General features: G+C 36.7%; 1 protein-coding gene across 4 annotated transcripts in view; it reads left to right on the forward strand.

Annotated features, from left to right (window-relative positions):
- The window catches only part of garnl3 (GTPase activating Rap/RanGAP domain like 3), a 119,221-nt gene that overhangs the window by 25,298 nt on the left and 76,778 nt on the right, over positions 1 to 17,145 (forward strand). The window contains exon 1 of one of the 4 annotated variants that reach the window (XM_052111280.1): positions 14,432 to 14,653. The exons of the other annotated variants lie outside the window; for them this stretch is intronic. Within the exon in view, the coding sequence (XP_051967240.1) occupies positions 14,604 to 14,653 (50 nt within the window). The 5' untranslated portion in view covers positions 14,432 to 14,603. Of the gene's footprint in view, positions 1 to 14,431; positions 14,654 to 17,145 lie in introns of those variants that run through there. 4 annotated transcript variants of the gene reach the window in all.

The raw sequence follows: 17,145 nt of genomic DNA on the forward strand, positions 1-17,145 counted from the left end.
AGAAACCTGAGCGTAAATCGCGAGGCAAACACCACGTGATGCACACAACAGGTGACAAAAACAAGACAGGACACCGGTATGAGAATTTGGCCTCACACAAACCCGAAACCTCACACCGAAGAGACCAAATCTCAGCACAACATGAAGACAGCTTGCGACACCGGGAGCAGCGCAAAGCAAGTGCAATGCACGTACCCGGTCACGAGAGACAGACAGATTATTGACGTGAGCACTCACGCCAATACAGGACAAGACATGGAACATGAGTGTCTGGATCCTGACACCAAAACCGAAACCGATTTCGACAGACAAATACAGGACTGTCAGATAAAAACCCAGACTTACAGAGTGACAGGACCGTGACAGTTTGTTAATGTTATTAAAGGGGTTATATCATACCCTTTCCTTATGTTTTTTTGTGTGTTTTTTTACTTAATGTTAGTAAGTTTCTTGTGCAAAAATCCATCATAATTTACTTAAGGAGAGGAGAGGCAGGGTCCTCCTCAACAACCCCCACAGTGAACGGCGAGCCGCATGCCAGCAGCGTCTCCTCCACGAAATCGCGGAGCGTCCAGCAGAGCGTGCAGCAAAATGTATTACTGTGTATTACTGTGACTTGTAATAAACACGAAACATACAAACACAACTTAAAAAACAGAATCAATTCACCCCCACAAACATGCACTACTATGGTCAACAACAACTAGATCGTCAAAATAAAATAAATGCAAAAAATACCTAAAAAAGTTAATTAGTAGTTAATTTTTGGAATACAATTCATTTTAATAACATTAACCTTCCCAATCATAGATAAATGTTATGAAGCCCACCTGCCTACATCACTCAAAAACCTTTTTATTAAAGGATCAAAATTAATTTAAGATTATAAATCTGCTGGGAATAAAATACCCAAATACTCAATGCCCTGTTTGGGCCATTGAAAGGCGCCTGGCTGATAAGCCATTACTGGGCAGTACGCAGTCAGAGCCAAAGCTTCGGATTTAACGCTGTATCCTGAAATTTAGAAAAGGAATTTATAATTCTGTGGAGGCAAGGCATAGATCTAGTAGGGTCGGAGACGAATAATAAAATATAATCTGCGTAAAAATAGGCCTTAATTACCTCATCAAACTCCTCCAAGGTTATCTCAGTCATCAATTTAGGGAGTTCTAATGTTACCACACATTTTCTAATGTCTTCATTAGTAGACGAAGATGTGGAACTGCAGAGATCAAGATAGAATTCTTTAAAAGCATTATTAATATCAATGGCTGAGGTCAATATTTCACCAACAGCAGATTTCACTGAGGGAATGGTAGAAAACCTCTCTCTGTTTTATATATCTAGCCAGAAGTTTTCCTGCCTTGTCCCCTGACTCAAAGTATGACTGTCTTGCCCTGACTATCAAAAACTCCACCTTCTGCGACAAAATAGTATTATATCTGTATTTCAATCAGGTCAATTCCCTGAGGCTATCAGATGACATTTGATGCTTCAGCTCTGCCTTGGCCTTTTAATATTTCCTTCCAACTCCACGAGTTCTTGTGCTTTCGATTTTTTTATGAATGAGGCATACTGTATGATCCAACCCCTAAGAACTGCCTTAAGTGCCTCCTAAGCCTTGGCCACAGAGTATACTTAGGACCAGTTGGTCTCTATATAAACATTCATTTCAATGTTTTGATTTGTTGGAATTCAGGATTTTGTAAAAGTGATACATTAAAGCATCAACTATATAATTAATTTTTCTCCATATGTGGCAACACCTAAGATGTTTCCAATTGAGCAATCTACAACAGATGAAATGAGGGACTTAGATATCAAGAAAAAATCTAGAAAAGAATAAATCTTATGGATTGATGAATAAAATGTGTCCCTACCAGATGGGTTAAAAAGTCTCCAAATATATGTAAGACCCAAATTTAATACATCCTATGAAGCGTCAATGATACTCTAGGGGGCTTACACACATTTGCTTCACTATGATCAAGGACTGGGTCCATCAAAAGATTAAAGTCTCCTCCCAAAATTATATCATGAGGGGTGCCAACAGTTTGCAACTTCCCTTCAAGATCTATAAAAAGCCCTGATCATCAGCATTAGGTGCATATATATTAGCCTAAATCAGCCTTTGCCCCTGAATATCAGCTGAAACAATAATGACTTCCTAATTTATCATTAATCTGTTTGAGATATTTGAATTGTAGATGTTTATTTATCAATATAACAACTCCCCTGCTCTTACTTGAGCCAGCACTAAAGAACACATGTCCACCCCTTATCTTCCCAATTTTTCCAGCTTCCTGCAGGGAAAGATGAGTTTCTTTAATTAAACACTATTGCATATCTCTTACGTTTAATAAAATAAATAACCTTCCTTCTTTTTGTGGGGTTCCCCAACCCATTCACATTCCACGTGGAGAGAGATAATCCACTCATATTAACATTTGACATTTTGATATAATAGAAAAAATTAATTGTGTGTCAAAAACTATATTATAAAGACCACATTTCAACATTAGTACAACAATAAAACCCAGAACTTCCCCCCGAACAAAACAAACAGAAAAAAGAAAAACGTGCGCATTAACCTCGTGCATGACAACGCCAACCGGCGTTAAACCCTCTAAACTCAAAGAGATACAACTTTGGTCGCCAGCGAATCATCAGATGATTCTCTCTCCGATGACTCCAGAGAATGGATCAGTTTCTCAATGTCCAACAATCTTGTAACCAACTCAGAGAATTTAATTTTCATCACTGTGAACAATCGACGTATTACAGCGAGATCTTCAGTCAGCAACAACTTCCATCAGCATCACAAACATGTTGGACAGTTGATGCTGGATTTCTCCTGCCGCACCATCCAAACCGAGTCCTTGGTCCGCAGGCCTGTCAGAGGTATCAGCTTGAGCACATAAGTGTCTTTTAATAGTTCCAGAGCCCAAGGATTTTGAATTCTTTGTCATATTGACTTCAAAGAGCAAATATGTAGCAGTGTGTATCAAATCTCATCGGATTATAACACAAAAATAATTAAAAACTAGCAAAGTGTGCAGAGCTCATTGTTTAAACATCTGCTCCTCAAATGGCATCACATGTCCAACCGCTCGTTTCTAACGTTGGGATGCTTCAGAAGAATATGCAGAGTGGCAGGTGCTATTTACAGCCAGAAACAGCAAAAGATCTGACAGATTTGACCTTATAATTAGTTCTTCAGGTGTTTAGGAATAATATCATATCTCTCTATTACTTCACTGTGACTGTACAGGCCAAGTATCTGAATACCAGCATTGTTGAAATGTATATGTGGGTGGTTATATGTATGTGTGTGTGTGTGTGTGTGTTCAGATTCATCTGTGTGACGTCAGACAATTGTAGAAGAATGCAACATGGCATTTTTCCAGTTTAGTTGTGATAAATGGTCCTAAATTATCTTTTTTTGGAAAAATTATATTTTTTTAGTTCTCTGTTACAGTATGTTTTCATAGGACAAATAATTTTTTTATCTCAAAAGATCAAGGCAAGTTGAATTACTCAGGATATGACCCTTTAATGAAAGTATTACTATACATCATCTTGTTGTGAAGAACATGTATGTTTGCATGCTAGTGTTTGTACATGTGTGAATACATGGTCCAAACTTCACTTGAGACAGACTGTATTTCACCTTTTTCACAAGATCCCCACCCCTATTCACATAGTTCAATGTACTATCACTCTACTCCTGACCATGCATACAAAATATAGCTCTTTAACAAGGACACAATTACACAGACACAGTCCTGTTTAATGTGCTCTTTGGCTGGGAGAGCAAATGTGAGATGAATATGAGGGCCAGGGTGGTGCTATTCTCCCAATCATGTGCTGAACTTTTTATACACTACTGTTTCTAATGTGGCTACTGTGTACCTGTCTTTTGTCGCGTTGTGATCTGTGTGCTAATTTAATTTGAATATATGATTATGGTTTCTAAATGTTATATAATTTTCCTCTGTAGCACTTCAGTGTGTATGCTTGTGTATTTTTGTGAAGTGTGTGTGGATGTATATGTGATTACTGAACCTGTAATTTGAACTCTTACGTTGACAATGAGGTGCTCAACCGCACATTTCATTTGGTGCTATAATACCCGCAAGCCTCAAGAGTAAAGCGTTTAGGTTACACTACACACACAAAAGCATGCACAGTGCACACACACCTAAATACAAACCCTGAAGCACAAAATCTGCATGTATAGCCTACTATAGGCTTCAACTTTCTATATTAGTTCATTGACTGTAAAAAAAGATGGACGACGCCCCTTCGCTCTTTTCCATTGGTGAGAACTGAAGCCGCCAGTGTCTCGATATGGCGCTGACATCTTGGGACTTGAGTCTGCGCAGTTGCGATTTCGGGACCTGCACAGTAGTGAGCAAGAAGTAAAGCCGCAAAATCAAGGCTCCGCCCTCACTCTCGCTGAATCAATCGCAAGCACACGCCCCTGCACTTTTGACTTTGACTTATGATGGTGTGAAATAATTAATTATAGAAATTTAGATATTAAATTTAAAGCTCCAATCTCCTCAGTCCTCCGAAGATCCCATAAAAAGTCTGTTGGTGCTTCAGTGACTACTTCGCTCAGAGAACCTGTGAATCACAGCTTTCAATCATGATGTCACAGCACCGTTTTTATAGCATCAAATAACTAACTAAAAACAAACTTATTTTGAAAACAAACACTTGAAATTACATCAACGTGAAAGAAACGACAGTAAATGACAGAAACTATCTTTGTAAAACATTATGTGAAGTGTAATTTAATTGTTTAGTTGGTCTCACGTCCTGTTGAATAACATGGGGAGGCGGGTTTTATGACCTATACTAGGACCAGTCACCGGGGGGGGATCGAGACGTTTTGGCTTCACTTTTGAGGGCTTGTGCGGCACACTTGTATTAGTTGAATTCTAAATCTCTATTGTTATATTTTTCTCTGTTCGTCCATCAGGTATTAAAAATAGGTATGGCCAGTTATAATATCTATATTGAATATCTGTAAGCATGATCATGCACAGACCACATACACACACAGAGTTTATAATTCAGAGTTAAAGGAATATTGTGGGTTTAATACAAGTTAAGCTCAATCAACAGCATGTGTGGCATAATGTTTAATACCATAAAAAGTAATTGCGACTTGTTTATTCTTTTCTCTAAAAAAGCAAAAATCAAGATTACAGTGAGGCACTTACAATGGAAGTGAATAGGGCCACATTTTTTATAGTCTAAAGGTTAAAAAGTTAAGTTTATCATTGTATTAAAGTACTTACATAATTTTTTATGTTAAAAGACATGTATTATTGATCTGTAAAGTTGTTTAAATTGACGTTTTCCGGGATTCCAGTGTTTACAAAGGTATGTCGTCATGGCAACAAAATTGGATTTAACTACACAGAAAAGGTTAGTAATCAATTTCCTCACTCAAAAATCGTAAACACGCATACTGTGTATGTCTTGTGGCTATAGTTTTGAAACAGTGAGTATTTTAAAGGTACACAATTGAAAAATGCATGAAACGCTTGTATAAAATCGTGAGTACACAAATGAGATGAAGACTCTAGTCATATCAATAACCTTATAAAAAGCCATTTTATTCTACATGGAGAAGGTCCGCTCACGGGGGCAGCCATGTTAAGATCACATGATCAGCCAATTATACTCACTTAATATTAGTAACCACCCTGTTATTAGACACTTTCACTCATGGTTCAATTTATCATGGCTGACTGTGAATAGTGCATTTCTACAATGGCATCAGCATATGAAAACTGTTGTGTTTGAATTATGCTGCATCCACACCACTAGGTATCGGTGCAAGACCAAGGAAACATGCATAAAAAATTGCTCAGCGCACCTTTAACATTTACAAATTGGCCCCATGCAGTTCCGTTGAAGTGTCTAGCTGTAACCCAGATTTATTATTTATTTATTTTTCAGAAAAAAGGACGTCAAAAATATTGTTGTGGTAATCAACATTATGCCACAAATGCTGTTGATTCTCATTAACTTGTATTGAACTAAATGTTCTTTTAAGGGCCCCTATTACCTGTAAAGCCTTCTGTGTTCAGGTGGAATATTCATTACCTCTTCACAGTCATTCCATTATGCCTTGTGATGTCATCAGGGTGGTACTTACATACCAGATGCACACTGCTCATATTACTTTTGTGTTTGGGTTTGTAAGTGTATGCCTCAGTTGTTTGGCTAATAACATAATGTTTTGCTAATAAAGACGCAGAGCAATAACCAGTTGGAAATTAAATCTCCGCCCATTTCCTACTGCATATCCCAGGATTCTCATATTCCATATTATACTCGAGAGTCTCGTAATTTCGCTTTGTCTCTATAGCTAATCCTCTAACATTTAAAGAATTACAGGCTCTGCAGGTGCAGGCCCGATAATGTACACAGCAGGCCTGGAGATGTGTCTGAGTGTGTGACATCATCAGACAGTGAGTTGAGAGAGAGGTAGAGAGAGAGAGAGAGAGAGAAAACCATTAAATGAGAAGAAAAGGTTATTGTCCTAGACAGAAAGATTATAGGTAGACAGGGCACTGGGAAGAAAAATGAAGGTTATGAGATCATAGGGGCAAAGAACACTGTCTAGAAACACACACACTCACACACACACACATACACGAGCAGGCATGCTTGTCATTAGTAGTTGATGTTTTCAAACCATGTTGTGAATTCAAAGTGTGCATGGCCCTCGAAGACAAACAGATGCTTAAACACATACACAGTGGTATACACACAAACACGTATGGCTCATGCTCTGGCTTTTGCAGTAATGCCCAGTAGAAAAATTACTGTTATCATCATTTGCATGGACTCACCTCATAAAGTTATGTGTATGCATACAGAGCTGTGGAAAACTTTGCCATGTTCTTCCTTTGCTATATGAAGCAGCTGTAAATCACCAATTTTGACATTAATAAAAACTGTTTAAACTTGATTCTCATTTATGTAAATGAGCATCTTAATGAGAGCAAACTTGTCAGGGTCTACAGCATGATGATCTCGGTTAGAGTTACATGCTGTTAAATGCTCCGTAGTCAATGGTTGTGTAAATGACTCAGAAATGACGTTTTTGACACCAAAACTAAAAGACATGGAAGGAAATTTTGCTAATAGACAAAATGCTCAGTATCCCAGTATTACCTGAAATAAATGCACTCTCTAATGACCAGTGTTGAGTAATCTGTTTACAAAGTAATTAGTTACTGTAACTGAATTACTTTTTTAAATGAAAAAAGTAGTGTAACTCATTACATTCAAAATTCTTGTTATCAGATACAGTTACTGACTTTCAATTAAGGTAATTGCTTTTATTTGGGTAACACATTTCTAAAATTATAATATTATAATCTAAATTATAATATTTATGTATAATACATTTCAAATATTAATTCCTGTGTTCATATAATCTGTGTATCTTCTGTTCATTCCATTAAGCGGATTACCAAATAACCGGTTTGTTTAAATTAGTTGAGCAGGGAAAACAAAAGTATTTGTGTTAAAATTGTTTTAGAAATTAACTTAAAAGTAAAATAATATATGAAATAAAGATATTATTTTTTTTTAAAATAAAAAATAAAGTAAATATTTGAACTTACAGCGATTTAATTTGATTGCTATTTGTGAAAGATCTCTTGCACTCTTGTGAAGGAGGATGCGGGGGCCAGGTTAACAGGACATGTTGGTCATTTATTGTCAATACTTTCCAATGTATACACACAAAATAATACTTTTCAGCAGTTCACTGAACACACACACACACACACACACACACACACACACACACAGCTTTGCACGTGTCTCTCTCTCCCCTGGTCTTTTATACCTCTCCAGCTCACACTGCAACACAGAACAGCCGTTAGAGATAATTTTCCATGTCAATCCTTACAGCTCTTACTCTCCCAGCCTCGCTCTTTACAGACTTTGCTCGCCATGCCCCCATTACCACACTATTCTTTATCAAACGATTACAATGCATCATGTAATCTGAAATTTCGTCATGATTTTTAAGATGACATTTTTCTTAATTGCAATAAACACATTTACCTTAAATAAAGCATAAACTAGGGATGTGCACGAGTAGTCGAATATTCGTTCTGCAATAATTATTAGAATAGTAAAAATACAATTCAAAATTCACAAAGTTTTGCTTTGCTTGCATTGAGATGTATGTTAAATCCTGAACACACAAACTAAAACTGGCAGTTAAAGCAGAATGCACTGGATGGCACTGTTGAGTGTGGACACAAGTTCATCACATTTGTTGCGCAAACGGTTCTGTCACTCAGTACGTTCAGATGGACACCAGAAAAGCGGGTTATTGTGAGAATGTGGCTTACTGTAAGAAAGCTGATTTCCTGTTTAAATGTACTGGATAAGCGGTGTACACTTTACTCTCATATATGTGCAGCTCGTCAGAAAGCAGCATCCCCATAGCGACGTAATCCCCACGATGCTTCTGTAAACAACAAACATGGCATCCGAGAAAGATTTTGCTAGCTGAGGTAAGGGACATTCCATCATTTAAACTGGTGTGTATAATTGAGTATAATTTACTGAGCATGTGGATATGCTTGATTTTCTCAACAAAAACATGACATGAGATACAATATAAACATGATAACTATTATATGGCGAGTGTTTATACTCGTCCTGTGCGTTAAATGTGTCAGTCTACTTCATTAGCGGTTACTTTTTCTTCTCTTTGCGTGAGCTTATATTCTTTTATACTATTCTTTTTTGTTTTCACGTATTGCTTGTTTAAATATAAAAAAAATACAGGACATGATATAAGCTTGTTTTGATTATAATTAGAAGCTTGTTTTTTTTAATGGTGACCCACCTTTATGCCAAAAAAAATATTTTACAATGTCTCTTTCTCATTAATTACCTTCATTTAAATAATAGAATACTAGAATATTAGTTTTTTATGAGCTAAAATATTTGAATACCAAATTATTGATGAATACCCATCCCTAACATAAACCAGAATAAACACTGTTAGGAGTAGGGCATAACCTTTGCGAAGTGTCTACCCGAAGTCAATACACACCACAAACACACAACGTCAAAATCATGTTAGTGATTAAATGAAGAAGAAAGAAACTCTTAATGCTGTTTGTTTTACAAAGCAATACAGATGAGACGTGATTGAAATCTAGTACTTTGCAGCCTCTATAATGTACAATTTAATTACCACAGAAGCACGTCAAGTCTTAACCATCACTAAAATGCAGAACAGGATGTCTGATGCGCTTTTCATGTGGAGTTCAATGTGGCACTTGACGCTGACATTGATGCCCTAATGCAAATCGTGAATTCAGCTTCACAATTGCTGTGGCAAAGAGAATAGCCACAGTCTGCCTGACGATTAATATTGTGGAGGATGAGAATTTAAGAGATTTAATGCCCATTGTAATGAATAACCTATAGGGTCTAATTCTTTCAATTTGTCAACCTCTCACCTAGACTTTGGGAAACATTTAATGTTAGTTGAATTGGTGCTATTTTAGGACATTTCTATCTTTATACTGTGGAAGTCTTTGTCTGGTAATTTTTAATAAAGCATTATATTGTTACATATTGTTTTGTTTTCTTTCCTACGATGGAAATAAATGCATTTTGACATGAAAAGAAGTATATAGAGTAACATTTCAACACTTTCAAAATCTGTGATTAATTGCGATTAACTTTGAATAATTATGCGGTTAAGCTTGATTAAAAATGTATATCGACTGACAGCACCAAATGCAACATAACTTGATACAAACACACACACAAACAGACAGAGGTGGGGGACTCGAGTTGCATGACTTGACTTGAGTTTGACTCGAGTCACAAATTTAAGGACTTGTGACTTGCTTGACTAAATTAAGAAAATTACTTCAAGTCAAGTGTCAAGTCAAGTGGTTTTTATTGTCGTTTCAACCATATACATTTAGTACAGTACACAACAAAAAGAGACAACGTTCCTCCAGGACCATGGTGCTACATAAAAACAACAAAGGACCAAACACAGGACCACATGAGACAACACAACGAAATAAAATACCTATATATACCTATATAAAGTGCACGTGCAAACATGTGCAAAGTATGGGACAGTACAACAAATTACTGACAATGAACAGGACAATAGACACAGTGCAGTGCCGACCAGTACTCAGTAGTGCAAAAAGATGACAGTTTCTAAAAACGTACACATTACATACTATGAGATAGTGTTCTATGCACATAGCAGTTATTGAGGTAGCAGACAATTATAAAGTGACAGTGAAAGTGATACTTGACTTGACTTTGACTTGAGAACCAGTGACTCGAGACTTGACTTGAACTGCATGACTCGACAACGACTTGAATGTTTTTTATTATTATTATTTTCAATAACTTACTATAAAAAGTAAAGAAATGTGTTAAAAGCCCGCCAGCACCACTGATCTGCATCTGCGCAGTTAACGCTGCGCTCACAACACGCCAAAATGACAGATGATTGACGAGTTCCCAAAATAACCTCCTTTGAATATAAAGATTTCGAATTGGACCGTGTGAATAAAAAAAGTATGAAAATATGCAACTCAAAAATATCCGATACAACCGCCACAACCTCAAATTTCATCAGACATTTCAAAAACCACAAGGAAAGGTAAGTAAATAGTTTCATTATCATTTCATTCTCCAGAAAGATTAATATGTAAAATTACTGTTCAAATGTTTGAGGGTTGTCAGTAAATGAAAATGATTCATGATTAATCTCATGTTTTGTAGCGCGACAAGATTAAAATGACCCAACATTGCCTCTAAAAGTGTGTGTGCCTTTTCTAAACCTTCACAACATTCAACAATATACCATAACCATTTGTTGGCAATATCAAAACATAACAGGCAGATTTGCAGTCACAACACTTTATTTAAAACATGACAAGTAGTATAAAATATACAGAATGACTCATGTTGAAATCCAAGTGCTCTCGTAGTGATTATGACTTCTGAAGAACTGAGTGTCTTCAGAAAAGTTTCGATGGCATTTTCTTTTCATCTACCTCAGTATAATGCAAGGGTCAGGAACCTTTTTTAACTTAACAGCCAATTTAAACATTTGTGTTTGATGCATTTTTTCGAAAGAGCCATACCACCAACGAATAATTGACTATTTTCAAAAAAAAAAAATTTTATATTGCCCATAGACTACTCAAAAACAAACAAATATGCAAACATTAACAGGTAACATGTTGCAATATGGAATTGAGTTTGTGCGGTTCTCATTTTGTTCATGAAAAATTTTACTTCGCTTCTGGACTGGGTGTAAAAAATATTTTAAAAATAATCGCATTTAATATATCAAGATATCCGATTCATTGGTGAATATATTTGCTTGATTGATTTTGCTTTAAAAATTTTATACATTTATTGAAACTCAAAAAACATAAAAGGCATTTCTAAATTCAAATTGCACTTTAAATGAAATGAAAAAACGATTAAAATAACAAAGTGATTAAAGAATCTTCTATATAACCACCTCCATAAATCCAAACATTTACCATCTCCAACAGCCCCATTTGCCATCACGCAAGTATCAGTACGTGGCAACAGGTGCAAATTAAGAACTAAAGACAATTATAAATGTAAAGATAATTATAATAATCATCATAATATATAAGCCTAATAAATTCCCTTGTGTCCCAAAAAATGCTGCCAAATGTGTGTTCTTATCAAATTTGTTTGTATTGCGTTTTGGTAATACAGTTTATGCTGCCTAAAGAAAAGAAAACTGAATTTTAGGTTCAAGGTGAATGTGTCTTGTAATACTTTATGATTTCATCATTTTCGTCTTTGTTTCTTTAATACAAAGATACCTGTATATATTACTGAACCTGCAGCGATGTTCACAATGTGTAAGAGCGAAAACTGCTCTGTGGAAATAAAGCGACACTCGCAGTAAATCACGAGATGACCGGAGATCATGTGCAGCATTCTCATAGATTACATTATTCTTGCAAACAGTTTTCAGTTGAATGAAACAGAGAAAAAGTAGTGCTAACTCTTTACATGCGCTTGATTCACGAGATAGGGTCCCGTTGCGCTCCTCTAAACAAACATCGAATCAGACACGAGCATTGACGGCTTTTCTTTTGTCTGTTCTTAAAAATATAATAAAGTGTGTTGCTTCAAGCATGTCTTTTAGAGTAACAGCATTTCTTGTCATGTGTCACCCTGAGACCTCTTACAGGTCACGCACCTGTTGCGGGTAGATGAGCAAAATTACTCATGCATTAAATACATTTGGATGAAGAGCTCGTGAACTGGATTGAGCCTCGTTGCATACACGCAATGTTATACATTTTAACCGGTTAATTAAAAAAATCTAAACAATTCAGACTATAAGGTATCTAGAAGTATTCACAGTATTTATAAGTGCCCATGATAAAAATACTGTGGATGTTCATTAACGCAATTTACTAATTATATATATTTATATATAGTATAACACATTACTGTTATACAATTCATGTAAAAAAATAAATGTAAAGATATGTATATAAGTTCATATTTTCAGAGCAAAAATAAATATTTAAAAAATGAACCTCTATTTATTTTAGTACTGTGGCTTGACTCGACTCTTGAAACTCATCAGGACTCGGCTTGACTTGCTTGAGGTGAGTCACTGACTTGACTTGACTTGACTTGACTTGTCTGTACTGCATTTGAGACTTGACTCCAGACTTGCTTGTAACTTGAACATGTGTGACTTCTGCAAACAGATGGTATAAATAGTGGAATAAGCATTGTAGATCTGCATATTATGTAACATTATTAGTCATGTGATTACTATTATATGAAGTAATCAGTAAAGTAATCTGATTACAATTTTAACTTACTAAGTAAATTAGTAACTTACCCAATATTGTTAAAGGGGTCATGACATGGTTTTTTTTATTGTATTATTATGTTCCCTTAGGTGCAATTATAGTATTAATATATTTTTTTTTAAGAAAAACTTTTAAAATCTAGTGATTTATGACCTTTTCCCACCCTGTTTCTCATCCTCTGATTCAAACAGTCTGTTTTGGGGGCGTTTTCCATTTAAGACTTCAGTGTTAACGCCCACTGTTATGATTGGCTAACGTCAGTGCCTATGTATCAATTATTGACGCCCCCAGCCAGAACAATATGCAAGTAAACTAAGTAAAAACACTGTGATTATTCATAATGAATGAAATTGCGCTTTAAAAAGTAGTTTAAAGTTTAAAATAGATTACTTACAGTTTGCGTCGTCGTTGTTCCCAGAATAGTCGGCACGGACTTATCTTTGAGCAACAGTTTTCTGGCAAAGCCAGCATCATATTGAGATTTGTTCTCAAAACAGTCATCCTTAAAATGTACAGAACAAACGCTTAAGTTAACACTGCCGTGACTGGGTCGATCCGCAAAAAATAAACTGCATCCATTTTTCCCTGACGTCTGGATCTTTCGGCAGCTTATTCAGAGTTTTTGTTTGACCACAGCCAGGAACAGCACATCTGTGTGGCATCGTAATTTTCCTGTGCACAAGTAGTCTCTGTCAGAGCTCGCTGTCCATCGACTGAACACTTGTGAGGCGCACGGCGATATGAAATGAGCGTAGTTGTCTTGCGCTTATAGCGTAGTTATGTTGTGCTGGAGGCGGTCATATGCAAACGCTGTTACGTCACTTCTAACCGACACGTCACTTCTAACCATGAATCCAGAACGAGCTGTATTTTGAGCTTGATTAAATAAATGATTCGTTTAGAATGGGGAGGACGTCTTAAAATATTAAACTTGCAGGACGTTTTAATGATACAAAGACCTCTTATATACCAAAAGATCAAGGCAAATTTGGTTTCTCATGTCATGACCCCTTTAATGACAATCTTTCCCCCATTGAAATCACTTTGCTGCAAAAAGACATATAAAAAATAGTGTTACTTGGAAAAGAGCCTATCTTGTATTTTTCTACAAATATGATTTGTTCTTGTCATGTTTTCATGTATATTTTCACTTCTTTCATCATATTTCTGGTCTTAATCATAAATATTGTCTAAGATAATGCTTTGTAAATACAGCGTTGACATACACACACATACACACCGAGAGAGAGGGGGAGAGAGAGAGAGAGAGAGAGAGAGAGAGAGAGAGAGAGGGGGAGGGGGAGAGAGAGATAGATCGATCGATCGATCATATGAAGTGTACAAGCTCCCCACCTGTCTTCCACGGCGGCCACGAGCACCGCGCGCGGACTTGAGGGGGCTCCAACCCACGAGAATCTTGACTGTGTAGTTACGCGCGAGGTGTGTCCATATGAGACTTAGCACTGCGTCAGTCAGGTGCATTAAAACAGGGACAGGCAACAGAAACACGCTATTCAAACAAAAAGGCAACGCACAGAAGAGATACAGCAGAGCGCGCAGCTGTAGGGGCAATGACGGTTACTACTAATCGTTCTCTTTGAAAGGGAAGAATAAGAAAGAGGAGAAAGAAAAGGAACTTGGACTGCAGGAGTAGGCTATCCTGTAACATCGCGTGGGGCCATGAGCGGTGCAGACCCTGCAGCGAACAAACTGTTGAGTTTCAACCAACGGTAAATCTCCACACTTACTCTAACAGGATGCCTCATATTATGAATGTATATAAATACTGATGTTTTAAATCAGGTGTTGTATATCCAATATATATTCCGTGGTTATTCTGTCATTTCATCAATTTCATATCAGGGGTTTTAGACTTGTCGCATCCCTTTTTTTAACGTGCAACAAGCTGCAGGAGTGATCCCTCCCAGGAGGGATCTATTAACACAATAGATGAGCTTAATGGCCCTGCTTTAAAAAATATGCACATCTAATATGAAAGCATGAATTAATCCAAACATGTATTTTTATTTCAGCCTTAAATTTAAAATCTCTTAAATGTTTTCTTACAATGTTAGGATTTGGTGAGCGATTTTAGAAGATGCACACTAAGTTCACACCAAACGCTTTTTTTTTTTTTTTTTTTTTTTTGCATACGTCCATGCTGTTTTTCCCATTGTTTTTCTATGTAAACATGCACTAGACGAACGTCTTTGACCGTTTAGACACATCTCGCTTTGGGGGATTTTTTTTCAGCGTCTCGCCGTGTCAAGCTAAAATGAACTTCAAATTGTTTAAACGCGTCTTGAGGCACATACGTTCTGCTCTGTTCCGATGCGTTTAGCTTTTCTCAGGAACTTTTTTGGTCTGAACGCCCCTTATTTCCCTTCACAACAGTATTCTGACATAAGCTTTCTTAGCAGTTCAAGTATTCTGATTAAATTAATTGTATTTTCGTCGGTGTCTGGTTTACTATAGAGGAAACCTCTTTTGCTTTTTCTTATGTATATGCTGAGACTCGAAATGACAGACTTTCCCACTTTGTAGTGAGATATACTAGTCTGCGAGAACAAACGGAAAATCGGTAAATTATTCATGCAAATGCCTTTCAGTTCATACGATACAGCGACGGGTGTCACCGTCAGTGCAATAGATAAAATATATACAATATACAAAGATTGGTGGAACGACCTAAATGCCGAGTTGGTGTTAAGCTAAACCACATTTTTATGTGGTTTATGGTGTATTGTTATGTCAAAGTAATCTTGCAGTGAGGCATCCGCGATAACAGGTGGCTTTTCTTGAACACCGCAGCGAATCACAAGAAATTCGAGGCGCTAAAATGTATCTCTGTGTTTATTTACATGACAAATATAAATGTCGCTGTCCACTGAGTGTAGGTCCAAAAAAAAGGTCAATTCAACCTGTTGACAGAGTTCCAACAAATGCAGCAAAGTTTTCTTTATTTTATCATGATAACAACAACAGGCCCAGATCTAGAATGTTGGCATTAGGGGGTCAATAACATATACCACATAACAGAGGGATGCTCTGTTATTGTTAGGTTTAGCGCCATGACAATATAATTTGACACTTTCCTTAACTTGTACTTGAGGGGGAATAGGGATAATTTGGAGGGCAAAAGCCCACCATGGCACCACACAGATCTAGCCCTGAATGATAATATGACATATACACAGTCTGCCAAGGTCCCAAATATGTGTGCAGAAATGCTCATCCATGAGCGATCGTGGGTATTGCAAACACAGCAGGAGGAGTATGGATCATAACGCAGTGCTTTCCTTTGAGTGAAACATTCAGGTCTATTATTTATTCACTATGATATTTGTATGTAGCCTATCTTCTGGTATAGTGTTGGAATCTTCGACATGTTCGTTTGTGCTACATTGCAAATTTTCTGTATAAGTTGCAATGCTTTGATAATTATGCTGCTGTAGCATGCAATTCTGTTCTCCATGGGGATCAGGAAAATGTACTGTTCTCTATTATCATTTATTTTCACCAAATTTATATGCGCAGATGAGCGTGTGATATTTTGTTCTTGTTAATTAATAGCTTTGTTAAAACCTCTGTAAAACAACAGAATTTGTGACTTTTTATAGTATATACCAGGAATGACATTTTAATTTGTGCCAACTAATACATCCCTTAAAAAGATATACCGTGGTATAACCATAGCTACCACCTGAACAGTAACCCCATAATTATTACTACTGTAAAATCCAAATTATTTCATTTGCGGTCTCCTTCAAATAGTGTAAAAATATTGACTGGGGGACGAGGTGGAGAGTCCTCTGGTCATTTTGTGAGCAAGACACAAGGCTCGTTTCAGATGAGCAAGTTCTGAGCAGAACCCATCGCTGCTGATCACTGCATGCGCATGAAGTGAGAACAGTCTGACTTGACAGCACATATTATTTCACTCCTCCTCTGACTGCAGCCGCCTACTCCCCGTCTACTTTCAAGGCGAGGCAGATCCAGCATCAGTGAACCTTAGATGGTCTGTAGAAAATAAAGTAGGCTAATAGCTTAGTCTTACGTGAAATTTCGTAATACAGATGAGTTACAGATAATATGAAAATAAAGTTACAAAATCAGTGTTTAAATTATTTTTCTAAAACACAATATTCCGAATGCATTTTAATTTCAAAACGGATATGGAATGAACGGAAGATATACAGATTCTCTCCTTTTATTCAGTTTT

The sequence above is a fragment of the Xyrauchen texanus genome, chromosome 3 (genome assembly GCF_025860055.1).
Source record: "Xyrauchen texanus isolate HMW12.3.18 chromosome 3, RBS_HiC_50CHRs, whole genome shotgun sequence".
Classification (NCBI taxonomy): domain Eukaryota; kingdom Metazoa; phylum Chordata; class Actinopteri; order Cypriniformes; family Catostomidae; genus Xyrauchen; species Xyrauchen texanus.